This window comes from Mesoplodon densirostris, chromosome 8, assembly GCF_025265405.1.
Source record: "Mesoplodon densirostris isolate mMesDen1 chromosome 8, mMesDen1 primary haplotype, whole genome shotgun sequence".
Taxonomy (NCBI): domain Eukaryota; kingdom Metazoa; phylum Chordata; class Mammalia; order Artiodactyla; family Ziphiidae; genus Mesoplodon; species Mesoplodon densirostris.
The window spans coordinates 7616544-7636543 of NC_082668.1; the positions used below are offsets into that span (position 1 = coordinate 7616544).

The 20000-nt window shown below is 49.3% G+C and overlaps 1 protein-coding gene across 1 annotated transcript in view; it reads right to left on the minus strand.

The window, feature by feature from the left end:
- EFHD1 (EF-hand domain family member D1) overlaps nucleotides 1-20000 on the minus strand; it is a 40419-nt gene that overhangs the window by 7380 nt on the left and 13039 nt on the right. Inside the window, exons 2-3 of the mRNA XM_060106495.1 lie at nucleotides 9967-10114; nucleotides 1786-1920 (exon numbers count right to left, since the gene is read on the minus strand). Coding sequence (XP_059962478.1) covers nucleotides 1786-1920; nucleotides 9967-10114 — 283 coding nt within the window. The remainder of the gene's footprint in view (nucleotides 1-1785; nucleotides 1921-9966; nucleotides 10115-20000) is intronic.

Below are 20000 nucleotides of genomic sequence, written 5' to 3' on the forward strand. Positions count from 1 at the left end.
CAAACTGCTCTCCAAAAAGTTGGGTCAATTTATACTCTTACCAAGAGTGTCCAAGAATGCCTTGAACAGATAAACTATAATACTGCTTCCATTCATCATAGAGGCACCCAGAAGAGCATGGACAGTCTCAGCCCTGAGAGTCAGGAAAAGCAGCCAAGAAAAGGCAGCTCTTTAAGGTGGGTTTGATAGAATGAGTAGAGTTCTCGTGGAAGAGGCATTTGGGTGGGACATTCCAGGTAGAGGAAACAGCAGGTGTTGAGGCCCAGTTGTGAAAAGACGTGGCAGTTCTTGAAGAACTGTGCATAGGGGTGAAGAAGGCTGGAGCTGGGATCAGAGCCAGATTATAAAAGGTTGGGAATGCCCAGATAAGACATTCCCAGAGACTCCATACAGACTTGAGCACTCGGCATATCACGCTACAGCAGTGTGCTGAAAACAGGGTCCTGTTAACTTTGGGTTTCAATCCCAGGCCCCTGCCCAAGGCATCTCGGGAGATCTGCAAGTGGTGATTCAGTCAGTGAATAGAGAGGACTCATCCCACCATCCCTCCTCTCTACGCATCATTATCAATGCGAGTTTCTCCAGAGCTTGATTTGGTGCCTGGCATTTCTGGAACTGAGTTGAACCAATGTTACGTCATGAAGGAAGGGCCAAACCACTTTCAAGATTGGACATACGATGCTGGTGTTGAAGGTGCAGTGAGTGGACCGCCTGTCCCTGAAACTGCCAGGTGACAGCGGTAGGGGATTCAGGCAAAAGGAGGCCACCACGATTCACAGTTCACATACTGGCAGAAAGATGACGGACTCTTGTCTCCAAGGCAACGTCACAGAGAAGTGAAGAGAGAGTGCTGCTTAGGGGCCTGAGCAGGCTGGGCTGTATCACCAAGGACACTTTGTCTCCGGGCAAACTCCTGGAATAAGCCGAAACTCCACAAGAGGCTGGCTGTCTCCTGCCTGGAGGGGAAGGGCGTCCCCACAGCTCATATCACATACAGAGTGCTCTCGGTGAGCCAGGAGCTTGCTAAACACTTCAGACACATGAATGCATTTAATCCTCATGGCAATCCCATTATCAACCCCGTTATACAGATGAGGAAACTGAGGCACAGACAGGTGACAGGTAAGTAAGAGGAGGCAGAATCTGAACCCAGGTAGCCTTATCCACTGCACTCCACTGCTGTGGAGGGGGATTGTGCCCTGCGGAGAGGAAAATGACAGCACCCAGCAGGGGTAAAATCTCCATAAACGTTCAACGACCGTATGAACTCGTGAATGAATGGAAGCACCCAGAAGGGCTCCAAGACCAGGCACTGGAGATTCCTTCCCAGCTCCCAGCCATTGTCAATGATGCAAATACATTTTCTGATTCAGGGCAAGCCACCAAGGCACCCTCCTTGGGCCCCATTATTCACTTGTTTACACACAGGTGTCTAAGATGCAAACATGCAGGTAGCTGTTCAAGTAACTCAACTGTGGTTTGGGGTAAGGAGGAATTCTTTAGGAAAGTCTGGATTCAGAGTCAATCTGGCAGCATTGCACCAGCAAACCTGTTTGAATCTGAAACCAGGATCAAATGCATTTGCCGTCTGGCAGGTTTCCTGTTTTGCTTTTAATTTTCAGATGGCACACAAACGCACTCTCATTTCCCTACAAGCTCACACGATTAAGCGCTTGCTGTTTCACTTGTCCTGAGGGAGTTAATGAGCTGGTCGCGGGCTGGGAGCTCCTGCTGGGCAGGGTGCACAGAGGGAGGGATTGCCCCGCACAGGAAGGAGGCACCTACCTTGGCTTCAAAGAAGTCCTTGGCACCTTTGACGCCCTCCAGGGCAACATTGATCTCAGAAAGCTTCGCCAGCGCCATCAGCCCACTGTCCTCCTGTAGTTCCCCCGCTGCGGCCTTGTGGAATATGAGCAGGAACTACAGGGGAAGGTTGGTTAGGGTCAAAGTCAGCATCACCGAGAGATTCGCAACAGTCCCCTCTGGCCTGAGCTAGGGTCATTATAGCCCAGCCTATTAAAAGGGGTGTATATGTGTCCGTGTGACAAATTATTTTGTCAAAGCTGAAAACGTGGGGAATTCCCTGATGGTCCAGAGGTTAAGACTCTGCCCTTCCACTGAGGGGGGCGTGGGATCGATCCCTGTTCGGGGAGCTAAGATCCCATATGACCCGTGCCAAAAATTAAAAAAAAGAAAGAAAGACACACAGAAACCAAAGCTGCCTATTTTTTCCACAAGGATGTAGGGGAATGGGCACCCTTATATCGAGTTAATGGGAATGTAACTTGAATCAAAATTTTTGGAGGGCACTTTGGAAATATTTACAAAAGATAAAATGTTTTCACCCTACCAATCATTAATTCCACTGCTGGGAATCTATCTTTTAGAACCATTTACACAATAGTTTAAGAAGCATTGTCTGTAAAAGCAAAACATTGGCAACATCCTAGTTAACAGCCATGAAAGAAAAAATCCAGTAGACCTGTATGTACTATTTTTTAAAACTAAAAAATTCAATATTTCTGACAGTTTTGAACCATTCCTATTTTCCATTTGTGTCCCATTTTGGGCATTAGACTATTTACCTTTTTTGGTGTTTTCTAAGAGATCTTTATGGAACCTTGTTCCAAATACTTTATGTTTCAAATACATTAGTTCTGTCACTTCCCTTTCAATTTTGTTTACAGCAAAACTTTTTCAAAAATTATTGATCTTTCCTTTTCTTTCACCAATGTTATGCTTAGAAAATCCTTCCTTGCCACCAAGGTCACAGAAACAATTGCCTGTGTTTTTGTCTACTGCCTTTATGACTTTTTTAAAAGCGTAAATATTTAATCTCAAATTTATTCTGATTTGTCATGTGAAGTTGATCATTAACCTTATTTTCTTCCAAATGGTTAGCTAGTAATCCCCACATCATTTATTGAATAATCCACCCCCTTCCTCCAGATTCAAAATGTGACCTGAATGAATTTGTCTTTAAAGCCAACTTGTACTAAGACCTCTGCAAAATAAATTTTTAAATAAATAAATAGGCCAATCTGAAAGAGCTGTCCCTGCCCCTCCCCACTCCCACCTGCACGTCCTTCCATCACCCCCAAGGAAGTTTTATGGCTTTTTACTTCTCTTCTTTTTTTTTTTTTTTTTTGGTTTAATTTATTTATTTTTTGTTTTATTTTATTTTTGGCTGCGTTGGGTCTTCATTGCTGTGCGTGGCCTTTCTCTAGCTGCAGGGAGCGGGGGCTACTTTTTGTTGCGGTGCGCGGGCTTCTCATGGCGGTGGTTTCTCTTGTTGCAGAGCATGGGCTCTAGGCACGCAGTCTCAGTAGTTGTGGCACGCGGGCTCAGTAGTTGTGACCCGCGGGCTCTAGAGTGCAGGCTCAGTAGTTGTGGCGCACGGGCTTAGTTGCTCCGCGGCATGTGGGATCTTCCCGGACGAGGGCTCAAACCCGTGTCACCTGCATTGGCAGGCGGATTCTTAACCACTGCGCCACCAGGGAAGCCCGGTTTGCTGTTTTTTCTAAACCTACTTTGCGAATGAATGGGGCGGAGTGAGGCTCTAAGTGTTATGCAGATTGTGAAACTGAGTTTTTGGATGGTTAAGTGACTTTTCCAAGGTCACAAAGCCATAGAATGGCCAAGCCAAGGCTTCAGCTGCACCCCCTGGGTCACTCCCAAGTGCATATAGGGTGAATATGCCACCCCTGCTCTTAACCAGGTCCTGAAACCAGGTGTGTGATCTCAGTTGGAATACTGTGGGTTTTGGCCAGGTTCGAGTCTTAGCCAAAACCCAGACTGGGACTTTAACCCACGTGGCCGAGTGGTCTCAGGACTTAATGAAGCTCAGGTTCTTGATGTCTCATCGCAGAAGGAATTCAGTGAGAGACAAAGTGATAGGTAAGAAGTTTTATTTATTTAGAGAGATTTATTTAGAGAGAAACACACTCCACAGACAGAGTACGGGCCGTCTCAAAAGGCGAGAGCAGCGTTTACTTCTCTTCTTTAAAAAATTTTTGTGAATTTGTCTATCAGACATCTTCTATCCAACTTCCATAATTTACTTTTCCATCTAGAAAGAATAAAAATTGATGTATTCCAATTCATCCCAGAAAGAGGCTCCTCCAGGTTTTCAAGTGCCTAAAGTATGTGTGAAATTTCAGTTTTCAGGAGTTTTTTTCATGACCATCTCCTCTAAAGATTGTCTTCCCCAAGAGGAAGGAACATCAGCTAAAGCAGAGTGAGAGGTAAGACAGCTTCAGTGCGCTTTTTCCAAATTCCAACTTGTGTCTTTTACTGCCAACGCTCCTAATCCCTAGGGGGAAGCGTGTTTCATTAAGTGAAAGTCTCGGCTTCCACCACCACCACCCCAAAATGCCTTGCCGGCAAGCCTTTCTTTGTAATTCTTGCTTCAGGGGTCCTAACTCCACTGTGGACATCGCCAAATACAAAGCAAGCGGTGAAGCAAGATGTTCCAGGACTTTCAGCTTCACGGAGGCCACCATGGTCAGCTTGACTCTACAGAAACGCCACGTTCACCCACCTGCAGCTTCAAACTCTCTCACTAGAGGCCGGCAGAGACTCAGTTTGCTGCAGACTATCCGAGCCAGAACACTGGCTCCAAAGAAGCCTTGGAAATCAAGCCTAATGAAGGAGGTGAGGCCCCCCAAAGAATAGGATGGGGGACAAGGGGGCAGGGGGACGGTTGTGGTCGGGCTCTCATGGAAGAGACTGAAGCAGCCAAGACTTCAGCGCTGCAAACGTGAGCCTCGGGCAGAGAGCAGTAGTAAAATACCCATCCACCCCTCAGTACCCGGCCCATCCTTAAAGCACTTAGTTACAGAAGCCACCCCCCTCCCCAGTGCTCCATACGGTAAACACAAAACAGAGAGCCCCTCCATACCAGGGAGGCAGCTTAGGAAAGATGGAGCACTGCCCCCAGCCTAGAAGCAATCCAAGTGACCTGACGGGGAGGGGGTGTCTCTTCATCTCTGAAACTCATTTTTCTCACATCTGCAGCAGAGATGGCAATGTTGGTGTTTACAGAAGGACTCAAAGTATTCCTCAAGGGTCCCGGCCACGTGTGCTCACTCTCACTCTGCCAGCTCAGCGGGTGACCACCAGCAGCTCTGTCCTAACTTAGGGGTCCCCCCAGCCCCAGCCAGTTAAAGAAGAAAAAAGAAAAAAAATCCAGCTCAACCTGAAAATGTTCAGCCTTCCCTAAAGCATGCCAGACTTTCCCATTTAATGTATTACAATCACCAACCCCTGAATGACAATTTCTCCAACTGCCCAGCCTTGTTTGTCTTCCTATTTATAGTCCACAAAGACTGGTATGTTGTAGAGAATTGGAAAGTGTCCTAGCTGTGACTCTGAGCAAAGAGGGGGGAGGGAAGGAGAAGCAGAAAACAAAGAAACAGAGAGAACTAACAAAGCTAAAAAGCAGTTTCAGACACAAGCTGTCAAATGCTTCTGATAAATTTAAGGAAATTTTTTTGATTGAATTTTTTTTTTTTTTGGTGGTATGCGGGCCTCTCACTGTTGTGGCCTCCCCCGTTGCGGAGCACAGGCTCCGGATGCGCAGCCTCCGGATGCGCAGGCCCAGCGGCCATGGCTCACGGGCCCAGCCGCTCCGCGGCACACGGGATCCTCCCAGACCGGGGCACGAACCCGTATCCCCTGCATCGGCAGGCGGACTCTCAACCACTGCGCCACCAGGGAGGCCCTTGATTGAATTTTTTAAAAGATTTTTTTGATGTGGACCAAATTTAGTCTTTATTGAATCTGTTACAATATTGCTTCTGTTTTATGTTTTGGATTTTTTTAGCCACACGGCATGTGGGATCTTATCTCCCCGACCAGGTATCAAACCTGCACCCCTTGCACTGGAAGGTGAGTCTTAACCACTGGACCGCCAGGGAAGTCCCAAATTTAAGGAAATTTTAAACTTCATGGCTCTGATTGATGATGCAAACACTTCCCCACATTAGTTAGAGCTCTTAGATGGCAAGTGACAGAAACACACTTGTTGGCTTAAGTAAAAAGGAGGTATTCATTATACAAAAAGGATGTCTCAAAAACCCAAGGGTAAAATACAGTGACCTGGAAGAGGACTGGAACAGGGAGAGGCAATGTTCTCAGGATTGGAGGCAACATTCCCTCTTGAGCTCTTGTGTCTGGACCATGTGGGAGAAAATGGCTGCCCCACACTGAGTTATTCTTATGGGAAAAGCCACCTGCACAGCCAGCATGTAGTACTTCAGCCCCAGTTTCAAATTCCCAGATAGGGAATCCAACTGACCTAGTCTAGCCAGAGGTCCATCCATGGTCCAATCAACCATGAACAGGCAGGGGTGCAACCCAGTACAGCCAGGGCTGCCAGGGACCCACCCCAGAGAGGGTAAGGTGGGAGGAGAAAACAGGACCTACAGTTCTCAGTACTAACATGTAATCTAGTAAACCCCTTATCCAGCCTTTGTACAAAACTACCACACATCTGGTCTTGGAGCAATTCTCTTTGAGACAGGTGTAATGGAATTAGTAAGGACTACAAGAAAAAGAGGGGAGGATATTAAGGCTTCGCTGTCTGCCTCCAAAGGAGAATGAGGTGCTGAGTGTCTGGAATAGGATTCTAGATCCCTACAGTTATGGACATAGAACTGCTAACTCTGGTCCATCCTTCTGACTTCTTCTACATGTCTGTACACGTACATAAGCCATAAATGCAAACAATTATATTTTATTTTTTTAATTAATTAATTTATTTTAATGATTACTTCTTTTTAAAAATATTTATTTATTTATTTTGGCTGCGTTGGGTCTTCGTTGCTGTGTGCAGCCTTTCTCTAGTTGCGGAGAGCGGAGGCTACTCTTTGTTACGGTGCGTGGGCTTCTCATTGTGGTGGCTTCTCTTGTTGCAGAGCCACGGACTCTAGGCACATGGGCTTCAGTAGTTGTGGCTCGTGGGCTCTAGGGTGCAGGCTCAGTAGTTGTGGTGCACGGGCTTAGTTGCTCCGCGGCATGTGGGATCTTCTCGGACCAGGGCTCGAACCCGTGTCCCCTGCACCGACAGGTGGATTCTTAACCACCGCGCCACCAGGGAAGCCCTAAACAATTATATTTTATATACAGTTTGGAAATCTGCTTTTGTCCCTGCTTTTTACATTGTCAACATGTGTTCTATGGTCATCAAACACTGTGCTATTGAATACATCATCATTTTTAATGGTTCCATATATGCCATCTTCTAAAATGCCCCTCGTGTGCATATATATTTTCATAATTGGAAGAGAAATGGTTTAAAAGAAAGATCGATTTCCTTGTATGTTGGGGGAAAGTAGCTTTTATTTAGATGTAACTCACTTCAGTTGAGTTAATCCAAAGAAGAAGAAAGGGAATACAAACTCACCAAGCACCTACTAAGTGCCAGGTCATGAGGACACCTGTGATGATGGTGGAGCTGTTGACTATGGTGCCTCGTGGCACATGACCTGGATCTAGCCAATCACAGTACCCTGGATGCAATGACTGGTCCAGGAGGTGGGCATGTATCACTGTTAGGGCCAATCAGAAGACTTCCCCTGAGACTGGTAGGGACTCTAGGATAAAGAAGGCCTCTATCCCCTGGGACAATGTAGCCTGGAGCTGCCAGCAGCCATCTTGTCATATGCCAGGGACAACACCCTATTTGGAAAGAAAAGATGAGGTGGACACAGAAAAAAGCACATTCAAGATACGGCAAGAGGAAGACCCTGGATTACTTGTGACTAAAGCACTTCCACTTCTTCATCTCCCAGGTATGTAAGCCAATAGTTGTTTGTTCTTTTCTTGTTTAAATTAGCTAGCATTCTCTTTCCCTCACTTGCAATCAAGAGTTCTAACTGATGGATGCATAGAAAGAGAACTTGGTTCTCGAAACAGTCCTGAGCAAAAGCTATTAACAGCCCTATTTTAAGGACAGAAAAACTGAAGCTGAAAAGTAAAATAACTTGCTCCAGTTATGCAGCTCTTTGTGGAAGATGGAGGTTGGGCTGTAAGCCTCTTTTCATTACACAAACACAGCATCGGCCCACTAGTGGCTTACAGCATGTGCAGAAACCAGCAGAGTGAAATACTAAGAGCAGGAGGTTAGACTGTGGAGTATTAATGGCAAATGCATCTATACGTCCAAATCCTGTACCTCTGGGTACAACTCCTAGAGCTGGGGCCACAGTGGGGCTCTGAACTGACAAAAGACTGAATGTGAATGTCACTGAAGGCCTGTAGGCAGGTTGAGGACCCACAACAAAACCCTTTGGAGATGTCCAAGCCTCTGATGTCCACTGTCTGGGCGAAATGGCCAAGCCAGCAGCTAACCAAAAGCTAACTGAGCATCTTGGATGCAGAGAGGGGCACATTTGGGTGGCTCCTGGGTAAAACAGGCAGAGGGATTTTGTCTTAGCTCAGTTGCTGACTTGCACAGACTTTCTAAGCACCCTCAATTTCTGTTCTCCAGAGGCCACAACTTTGCCGTGGAAGTTCTTTCCCCAACCTTGCCTCCAAAGCTTCGCCAAGGCATGATCCTTTACCTTCTATACTCCAGGGGTACCCAGATTGGAAAGAGCCAATGCCCAGCACGATGTATGAATGATACAAAGGAACCAAATGAGAGGCGAGGGAGACAGAGAGGCAGCTGGGAAGTTGAATGTGGTGAATGATGCGGGGGAGGCTGTAACCCAGGCCCAGCCCTGAGCTGGGACCTGATTTCAGGCAAGTGCTGACCCTTTTGGTCTTCTAGCTCCTTAGCCTTGAAATGAGAAGTCTGGTACCAGATTATCCTGAGGGCTATGCCCAACACAGGTTTTCGTGATCCATCTCCATATGTGCCAGTTCAGGAAAGGAAGAGATGGGAGATTCTGGAGTTGATCTGTGGGCAGTTAGAGGCAAGGCCAGCTGGGGAAGGGACTTATGGCTGCTAGGCCAGCTGCAGAGACCCCCAGGAAGAGCATCCAAAGGCCCTATCTAGCCTGGAAAGATGACCAATATTAGGCTAAAGTTCTTACTCTCAGAAACCAGGATGCCTGCACTCCACTCTTTCTGGAATAACCAAGGTTAAACACCAGGAGACAAGAACAGTCCTCTCTTCTCTCAACTCCTGAGGGCCCCCAAAGAGACATGACTGGAAATGAGACCACAGCAGCTGGGCTAATGTCCAAGCCTTTAGCCTGGATGGTGTCGCTAAAGTTATTCTAATAACAGGTCACTGACATATCTAAAAACCTTTCCGCAAGACTCAAACACACAAAACATGGAATTCCCTTCCTTGTGGAGCTGCATCCTTGCCATGGAAGAAACCCAATGGCCTTGAGATTTATTCCCCAAAATAAAAATGGCTGAGGTTTTCATCCATTGGGGGATCAGGTGACTCCATGTGCTCTTCTAGGAAGATATTTGTACGAACACAATTTCAGGGTTTCAAAGACCAAAAAAACCCATCCTTGGACCTGTTTGGAGGGGAAGGTCCATGGGCACAGAGTTAGACCCTTTGTATAATTTCTTTTTTCTTTCTTTCTTTCTTTCTTTCTTTTTTTTTTTTTTTTTTACTATTTTAAATGCTTGTTATAAAATTAACAGTTTAAATATATTTTTAAGTATAAAATTATAAAACCACCACCACTGTGCACCCACAAACATCCACAATGAATATTTTGGTGAACATCCCTCCAGATTTCTCAGTACTTATCATTTTACCCAAATGAGGTTATTCTACCCACACTGACTTTCAATCTGCTAGCTGAGCATTTTTTCATGCCAGCACTGTGGTTCACTAGATCCTTAAATTTATTTTAAAAAGCAGAACTGTAGGTTAAATATCCAAGCAGCGCTCAAGAGAGGTCAAAGCCATTTGCACTCCAGGGGATGGTAAATCTGCAAGTCCTCTCAGGGCCACCCCCCTCCTCCAGGGGCTCAGGGCCAGCAGGACGCAGGTACCTCACGGAAGCTGAGTTTGCCATCAAAGTCCTCGTCCACCTCCTTGATCATGCTCTTCAGGCCCAGGTGGGTCTGGGGGGCCCCCAGCTTCTCCATCATCAGCTTCAGCTCCATCAGGTCAATGAAGCCATCCCTTCCAGCATCATACCTGTAGGTCAAAGGCAGGGCACTGGTGAGGGATGGCCATGGCCAGGACCAAAGGACACTTGTTAATCTACCAAATGTGCAATGGTTTTGGCCTTATTTACTGAAAAATAACTCAAAAGACTCCTGTCTTGCAGTGCCCACCCGGGTCACTGCATTGGAAGCGTCCCCCTCTCTCTCCTCCAACACCTCTGGGGCTCTGCGGGATATGATTCAAAGTGGGTCTTGTACTGCAGGAGTGTTTTCATGTCTTTCAACTCCTTAATTAGGCCATAAGTTTCTTGAGGATGAAAAAAATGCTCGTCTACCTTGATTTTTCCCAGTTTGGGTCAACGAACATCAACTGAACCCCCTGATGCTGGACTATAGAATAGCTGCTGCAGGGCGCCCCACGCACCCACTCTATTATGTGGAACAACTGACAGCTCTGGAAGCCTCCCCTTGGCCACCGGCCCCTGGGTCTCTGCCGCCCCCAGTTCCACCAACCCCTCCTCTTGTCCTCTGGTCTCCTGTCTCTGGAAACTGCTTCCCGCCCTGGTGCTGGGCTGTGAGTCAGGCCTGGCCCCAGCACTGCGGTTTCATGCTTTGCCCTCCAGCTCACAATCTAGTCTCCAGGTCTGAACGGTCACACCTGTGTGTGACACAGATGAGCGGGGTGGTGGCTCTGCCCTCCTGGCCAAGTTTCGACACAGGGCCAGCACCTTTGCTGGCTGTCCCCCCACCCCCAGCCACCTGCAGGAAACGACCCCAGCCTCCCCATGGCAGGGGTCCTGGCCCTGCCCTCTACTCCCGAGTGCCTGGTCAGCCCCGTGGAGCCCTCCTCAGCCTTCTGTCCTGGTCACTCCACCACCCCCGCCCTTCTCTATACACTTGGGCTATTATGGAGCTTCCTCACAGACTCGCTGGCTCTTCTCCCGTCAAGTCCATCCCATTTTCTGCTCCCCAGAGATCACTTGTTGCTCAGGTATGAACATCATGCTTTAAGAAACAAATCCATTCATAATAGCCCAAAGGCAGAAACAACCCCGAGTGTCCACTGACAGATGAACAGATAAACAAAGTGAGATATATCCATACAGTGGGATATTATATATTTACACAATAGAATATTATTCACCATTTAAAAAATGAAATTCTAATACATGCTACAACACGGATGAACAGTGTCAACTTTATGCTAAGGTTGAAATAAGCCAGACGCGAAAGGACAACCGCTGCATAATTCCACTTATGTGAGGTATCTAGAATTCATAGAGACAGAAGGTAGTTACCAGGGACCAGGGGAAGCGGGGGGTGGAGGGGGTTATTATTTCACGGGTTTGAGTTTCAGTTTGGGATGAGGACAAGGTCCTGGAGATGGGCGGTGGCGAGGGTTACACAAGAATGTGAACGTACACTGCTCTCAACACTGACACGGTTAAGATGGTAAACGTAAAAATCAAATACAGGAACAAACAAACAAAACAGGCTTCCTCACTGTCTATCACCCCCCAGCCCCAGCGCCACAAAAGAAACCACCATTGTTAGGAACCACCGTACCAGCCGCCAAGAAATGTAGCCTGTGGGCAGCCAGAAATCTAACCCTGTGGGCTGCTGGTATTTTGAGGCCCCATGTGGTCATGCTGGAGATGAGGCCCAGTACTCCCCAGTGTGCCCTGCTCCAGCCACAGTGGCCGACTCATGCCATTCCTCCCACCCGGAATGCACCTCCACCCACCCTCCTCGGTGGCCTTTTCTGTCCCCTGGAGCTGGGGAGCTGCCCCTTCCTCCTCTGGCCGCCGGCAGCACCAGTCTGCCCTCCATGCCTCAGCAGACGCCTCCTCCTTCAAGCAGGTCTGCGCTCCCGCTGGGCTCCCGCTCCCTCCCTGCCTGGAAGGATCACGATGCTGCGAGATGCTAAAGGACACAGACAACACCCCTGGAATCCTGTGGGTGAGCTCTGAGGACCCTGAAGGACAAGACGGGAGTTCCAGTGTGGTTTCCAGGAAGCGGGCAGAGTGTATGAATCACAGATGGACCAGTCCAGGATCTGGTATTATCAAGGGATGGCACTTAAAAGAGGAAGCAATGGTTGCCAGGGGTCCCCTAAAAGTGATTCGAGGATTGGCCTCATTCACTTGGTTTTTCACTTCTTTTTACAGATGTTTTTGGGGTTTTTTTTTTTTTTGACCGCGCCGCACAGCATGCAGGATCTTAGCTCCCCGATCAGGGATCGAACCCGTGACCCCTGCAGTGGAAGTGTGGAGTCTTAACCCCTGGACCCCCAGACAAGTCCCCACTTCTTTTTAAAATAGCAGCTTTATTGAGATATAATTCACATACCATAAAATTCACTCTTTTAAACTTGCACAACTCAGTGATTTTTAGCATATTCGCAAGGTTGTGCAGCCATCATCACTATCTAACTCCTCAACATTTTCATCACCCCAAAAAGAAAGCCATGCCCCGTAGCAGTTGTTCCTCATACCCCTCTCCCCAGCCCCTAGCAACTACTAGTTTGCTTTCTGTCTCTATGGTTTTGCCTATTCTGGACACTTCATATAAATGGCATCATACGATAAGCAACCTTCTGTGTCTGGCTTCTTTCACTTAGCATAATGTTTTCAAAGTTCACCCAGCTTGTAGCACATGTCAATCAGTACTTTATTCTTTTTATTCATTGCTGAATAATATTCTATTGTATAAATAGACTATATTTTGTTTATCCATTCACCTGCTGATAGATGTTTGTGTTGTTTCCACTTATGGCTGTGATGAATAAGGCTGCTGTGAATACTCACATACAAGTTTTTGTGTGGACATTTGTTTTCATTCCCCTTGGGTATATAACCAAGAGTAGAATTGCTAGGTCATATGCTCATTTGCTTTTGAAACAGGGTTGTCAAGCTGGTCCAACAGAAAAGTGCGGTGACTGATCTATTATCTCTACCAGAGTCAGCAAGCCCCCTCTATTAGGCTTCTAGGGGAACGACAGACAGTAGTAGAGGCCCATACAATTCAGCGGCTTGCCTGTTAGGTGTAGGGCCACCTAGGAAGAGCACTGACTATCAAATTTGCTGGTGACACAAAGCTGGGACAGAATCTAGGCCCAAAGGATCTCAGCAAGCTGGTGACAGCCGGAACTGGGCTCTGTGTGTGGACATGACAGAGACGGGTATTAGCCAAGCACAAGGAAGACCTTTCTGGCAAAAACAGCTAACACAAGACCTGAGGCGAGAAGAGCTCTTACAAACAGGCCGGAAGGACGGTCTCTGTTACAGGGAGTCCTAGTCAAAGTAAACAGGCTTCTTTAGTGTGGAACTTTCCAGAGCCTTCCATATGGTCACGTGTCCGAAACTTACCAGAGGGAAACAGCACCCAGACTCATCCAACCACACAATCCTCTGTGTTCAGGGATCTTCCACTGGAGGAGGCACGTCTAAGCAATCGAGTGTTCCAAGGAAAACACTTTGGGAAGCGCTCCTCAGGCAATTCTACCTTAGGAAGGCAGCCCGTTAAACAGCCCCTATGTTCCCCTCCAGGCCGAGATTGTGAATGAATGTCCTCTGCCTGCTGCTCAGCGCACAGCGCATGTTCCTGCGAAGTTTGCAGAGGAGACTGAAGCCACGAAGGCGGATGCATTCAAGATGTGGATCTTTCCGAGCAAAGGCAGAGGTTTGGGGTCTGAACGCAGAGAAGAAAGGAAGGAAAGTGAAGGGAGGACGAGAGCAGCTGAAAAGCTCAGGGGTAAAGAGAGGGGAGGGGGCCCCAGGAATAGGAGATGAATTGGGGCAAGATAAGAAAAGGTCAGGGAACAAGGCAGGAATTTGTCCTCACCCAGCAGGGGCAGGAACACAGCTAGCTCAGCCTCCCCAGCACAAACGGCAGTCAAGATGGGGTCATGGCAGAGAGGGGCTCGGAGATCTTATCCCTGGCATTTCTCTGGGGTTCTAACTGAGAAGAGTCAAGAAGGGTTGGAAAACTTCTTTTAGGCCCTCAAGCCAGAAACATTCTCCAGGCCTAAGAAAGAGGACAAATATGTGAGAAAGGGCCTTTGCAAAGTCTGGGTGACAGGTTAAAGGAATTCCAATTTCTTTCAACAGGCAGGAAATTTTGGTTTGACCACTTTGGTGAGTATGTGCCTGGGAGCAAAAGCACACCACCTTAGTGGGCAAATCCCAGACAGAAGAAAGGGCCAGGGGACTTCCATGGTGGCACAGTGGTTAAGAATCTGCCTGCCAACGCAGGGGACATGGGTTCGAGCCCTGGTCCAGGAAGATCCCACATGCCGTGGAGCAACTAAGCCCGTGCACCCCAACTACTGAGCCTGTGCTCTAGAGCCCGCGAGCCACAACTACTGAGCCCACGAGCCACAACTACTGAAGCCCATGTGCCTAGAGCCCATGGTCCGCAACAAGAGAAGCCACTGCAATAAGGCCACACACCGCAACCAAGAGTAGCCCCCGGGCTTCCCTGGTGGCGCAGTGGTTAAGAATCCGCCTGCTGATGCAGGGACGTGGGTTCGAGCCCTGGTCCGGGAAGATCCCACATGTCGCAGAGCAGCTAAGCCCGTGTGCCACAGCTGCTGAGTCTGCACTCTAGAGCCCGTGAGCCACAACTACTGAGCCCGTGCGACACAACTGCTCAGGCCCGTGCACCTAGAGCCCGTGCTCCACAACAGGAGAGGCCACCGCAATGAAAAGCCTGCGCACGGCAAGGAAGAGTAGCCCCTGCTCGCCGCAACTAGAGAAAGCCCGCGCGCAGCAGCGAAGACCCAACACAGCCAATAAATAAATAAATAAATAAATAAATAAATAAATTTTAAAAATTTTAAAAAGAGTAGCCTCCGCTCTCCACAACTAGAGAAAGCCCGCTCACAGCAACGAAGACCCAACGCAGCCAAAAATAAATAAATAAATTTTAAAAAGAAAAAAAAGAAAGAAAGGGCCAGGCGTCCTGCCGGGAGCACCAGTTTGGCACAGGAATAAAGCCAGTGTGTGGACTGACAGGGGATGTCTCCAAGGCAAGAAGGGCAGGAAAGAAATGGGTCACGAGTCAGCCACTGCCTCGACTCCCAGGGACTCAGCAAGGACTGCATCCCTTTGTTCCTGCCCGAAGCACCAGCCAAGCCCATAGTTAAGTCCTGGGAGGACCATAAATTGACCACATTAGTGGTGTCCTCGCCCCTCCCCATGGAACTGGGATTTGTAATCCAGAAGTGCATCTTTCCCTCTTTAAAGTGACCATCTCTGAGGGTTTGTCCACAGCCACTTCCTTCAGGGCCTGCATATGCAAGACAGGCAGGAGAAACCTCCCAGGTCCCCCTCATCAACTTACTGTTTCATCTGCTCCTCTGAAAGCATCCGACTACCATATGCGTTCCGCGCACACAGTGGGATTCAAAGCCCCTAATAACTACAACTAGCCTGCTTTGCAGTTCACAACACATTGTCTCATACACTAACCCTTTCATCTTTTTTTTTTTTTTTTTTTCCGGTACGTGGGCCTCTCACTGTTGTGGCCTCTCCTGTTGTGGAGCACAGGCTCCAGATGCGCAGGCCCAGCAGCCATGGCTCGCGGGCCCAGCCACTCCGCGGCACGTGGGATCTTCCCGGACCGGGTCACAAACCCGCGTCCAATGCATCAGCAGGCAGACTCTCAACCACTGCACCACTAGGGAAGCCCAACCCTTTATCTTTATGACAGTCCTATGAAGAATTCATAACAGCCGGCTGCGTTTACTGTTTATTGAGTGCTTACTAAGTGCCAGGCACTGTGCTAAATCACCTGATTTAATTCAGCAGTGCTGTGAGGTGGTAATGAGTCACCCCATTTGACAGGTCGTGAAAGCTGAGGGGTGCAGTGAAGCCAACTGCTGTGGATCAGAACTAACCTGGGGCTTTCAAGCGGGTGCCTGGCTTCACGTTGGAACAGGGAAGGCAGGAATGACCATGAACTAAGCTTATACTATGTGCCCCTTAACTCACTGGGGAGCCAGGGGATGGATAGAGTGCAGACACAATGTCCCAACGAACAGAACACTAGTTAACTGTGCGATTCACACATTTTACAATTTATATCTGATGACTTTGGCAGAAATAATAGGAGTCATGTTGCTGAGTCCTGTACGTGTGTAGATTCTGATTCTGGTCTCGGAGTGTGGTATCGCCAGCTGCCCACATATGCAAAATTATTCATTTTTGCCCGAGAGAATACCGATGTCTCACAAACATTTGAAGAAACAGTCTCACCAACACAGCCCTTCAAATAGATTTGATCTGCTTTAACCCTCCAACATGCCTTTAAGGAACGTCACACTGTCAGGCTGACGAAGAAACCAACCCACCTAGGTCAACCAACCGAAGGTCACTAGGCCCAGTAACGTTAGCCCCGGTTATCCCCACTTGATGCCCAAGCCCACAGCCTGACCGCAGGGCTGGGCAACACAGCCACCAGACGTAGGTTTGGGGGAAGGAAGACTTGATAGCAGGTCAGTCCTTACAGGATGCCAACGTGGCCCCTCCAGTGACGGTTGACAGAGACAAGCCAGCCAAAGCTGAGGCAGAGAGGTGTCCTGGGGAAGCAAGGTATTAAATGGATAAAGGCCCTTCTGAAAGCTGTAGGACAACTTCAGCAACGCATTCCACCGTGGGTGCACTTGAAGGAAGCTGGAGGTAAGGACTCCTAGCAGAGGCCCCCAAGGTTGGACCGGGGGCAAAGCACTCACCCTCAACCTGCTCAGAGCTCCTCTCCTCAAGTAACTGCAGTGTGAGGACCCCCTGAGACAAGGCCATCTTGTGATGGTGACCTTACACCAAACTTCTGGGCCCGTGGGAGAGATGAATGCAGTCGGATTTGTTTTCCTCATTCTGGAAACCTCCTTTGCTTCCAGTCCCTCCACGAAAATTCCATCACATTCCTTGCAGTTTGGAATCCAGCCCCATGGAAAGGGAGCAGCACCTAGAAGAACCTGCCCAGGTCGGGCCCACCTGCACTGCTCAGCTGGCAGAGCCACCCACTAGGGTGGGACCAGGCCCCAGGGGAGTAGGGGAGGGAGCTCCAGCCCTAGGCTCAACTGGGGCTCTCCTTCTCCCTGCAAAGCTGGCCTAAGCTGCATCGCTCTCCCCCTGTTTCAAACCATAAAAATATCTCCTCTCCCCGCATCCCAGTACTTTCTATCTTTCAAATGCTTTCAGGCTCACTGGGGCTCCCTTAAGCCCCTGGCTCCTCCCCCTACCAACATCTTAGCTCCCTGTACCAGTTTTTTTTCTATAATTTAAATTTTAACCAAGATTTTTCTTATTAAAGGCAATCCAGGATATTAAAGAATCAAAAAACAAGAAACCTCACTCATAACTCCAAGACCCTGCATCCTTGTTTGTTTCCTAGGGCTTCCTTCTAACCCTCCTCTGGATTGGTGAGCTTTTTCCATGTTTTTGCTTTAAAATGTCCTCATTCCCTTCATCTTCCTAATCTCCAGGATCTGTTAGATTCCAGTTCCATCAGCACTGCACATGGTCCTGCAGACACAGGCCTGGGTGCAAAGCCAGACCTGCCATTCATTTGGGAGAGATGGGCTGCCGAGCCCACTGCAGGCTGACTATAACTGAGCTGTCTGTGCCTTGAAGAGCTGTAAAGGGGCCAACAGGAGATAACACGCCAGCACTGGTCCCCGGCACCCAGTAAGCAAGCAATGGGAGAGAGCTATATTTAAAAGTAGGACTTGTCTGCAGCCGTGAAGAGGAAGCAGACAACTTCCAGGGCTGCTGCTCTGAAGAGCTGCCCACACCCACTGGCCTCAAACAGCCTCTACCATCTTTAGCATTCTGGGGGAAACCCAAATCCACAGGCTGCTGTGGCCCCTTCGGCTGAATTTCCAGGAAGCCCTTGATGAGTGACTCTCATCGCCCCGCCTGTCCTGTATGAGAGCATCACATCTGTCTTCCAAGGGCTCACTTGAAAAGGCTTCCCAACTCAACTGATTGGGGTCATCACTGGTCAGGGGAATGGGGTGGATTGAGGCAGGATGGGCTGAGATCCCTGAACCCTGGGCCCACCACCCTGAGTGCCTATGAACCTGGGAAAGCCCCTGGCCTGGCCAGAGGGGCCCAGGTGACCCCTAATCCTCACCCCACCAAAGGCCTGACAGTAAGGAGACAGGAGCAAGGGCTCAGGGGCTGGTTTCCGATGTCCGCCCAGTGCTGGTCCATGAATGGCTTGCGCTCTCAGCTCCACTGTGCAGAGCCCCTGGGTTTTCTTGGTTTTCACCTCCCCAGAATAATCCTGCTATCAAGGAAGAAAGAAGCAGGCCATTCTTTGTCTGCCTGAAACTCAGCCATCAGAAACTCCCCAGGGATCCCCAGGGGGTAGGGGGGTTCTCAGGAGGATTGCCCCAGAAAATGCCTTACTCTTACTGTTGGGGGGAACCGCCTCCACCTCAGAGACCCAGAACATGGGAACACACCGGCTTTTCTCCAGAAAGGCCTTGTATGGGAAACATGCACTGCCTTTTCAGACAGGCAGGCTCCGGCAGCCACTCAAAGTGTGGTCCCCGGACCAGCAGCATCACGGTCATCCACGATTATTCGAAGTACAGAATTTCAGGTCCCTTCCCAGACCTGCTGAATCAGAACCTGCATTTTCACAAGATTCCCCGTGTTGCTCAGGCTCTTTCAAGTAGGAGAAGGGCACTGTGCCAGACCATCCCCAGAGCAGGCCCTTCCTGGGGCTTTCCTGCTTCTCCCATGGGTGTCCCTACCTGTGCCTATCCAGATGAGCCTCAGGGTCCCCCAAGCCCACAGGACTGTTGTTCCTCCGTGCTTCGCTGCCTGCCCCGTCTCTGAGGTCCTGGTTTCCTGTCTTTTGTGTGGGTCCCCCTTAGCTGTCAAATTATCTGCCCTTTCTTTCCTCCCTTTCTCCCTCTCCTTCTCCCTCCCTTCCCTCCTCCCTCCTCCCTTCCTTCTGATTTGCTGCAGACTGAGAAACCGCATCTCCAAGTGTGTTACAACTGCATGCAAAGTAAGAGAAAGCAGGATCCGAGGAAGGGGGGACTCTGAGGAATTAAGTACAAAAGCTTGAGCCCAGAGTCTGATTTCCAATCAGGCTGCTCCCAGCCGCCTTTGTGGGATGAACGCCTGGTTCTCTGAGTCACCTGGCTCACATCTACCTGGGGCCTCTCCAGAGCAGAAGAAAAGCACAAAGACCAGTCCCAGCGGGAAGGCAGATGTACATACAGTTGAGCTGTGATAAGGCCGGAGCATGGGCAGCGCTCGCTCTAACAGGAGCGAGCATGCAGAGCCCTGGGAGGGAGCCCCCGTCGCCAGTGCAGTCCGGAGGTGCCGGGATGTCCCAGAAGGGGGGAGGGGGCCAGCTCCCACTAGGCATTCTGGGAGAGCTGTGTCTTCTTACGGGTAAGAGGGGCAACCCCCAAAGAGTGTGAAGCAGAGAAGTGACATCAGATGGCTGTCTCAGAAAGACCCCTCAGCTCGATGTGCAGGATGGATTTAGGGGGTCAGTAGGGGGGAGAGTGGAGTGAGCATTTGGGGGGCATGCAGTAGTCCTCACTGTGGAGAGATGCAGGGAGAGAGAAGGTGAGCTGGGAGTGGCCCTGGGTGCAGGTGAGCGCCAGCTTCACCTGTCCTGTGCACAGCCAGTGCTGCGGGGACTCGCTCCTGGGAAATATCCTTCTTTTTCTGGTAAGAGGCCAACATCTTTACAGGCTGCAGGAGACCAGCTGGGTCTCCCCAACCACAGCCTCCTATAGTTCTGTACATGGTGTCTGGAAGTTCATAAAGAAAGGGAAGGTGGCAGGGCGGAGCTGAGGGGCCATCCCCACCCCTACAGGGCACCCACTGTGTGCTCAGGGCCCCGCAAGACAGCAGAGGGGATGCAGAGTCAGGCAGCTGCTACCC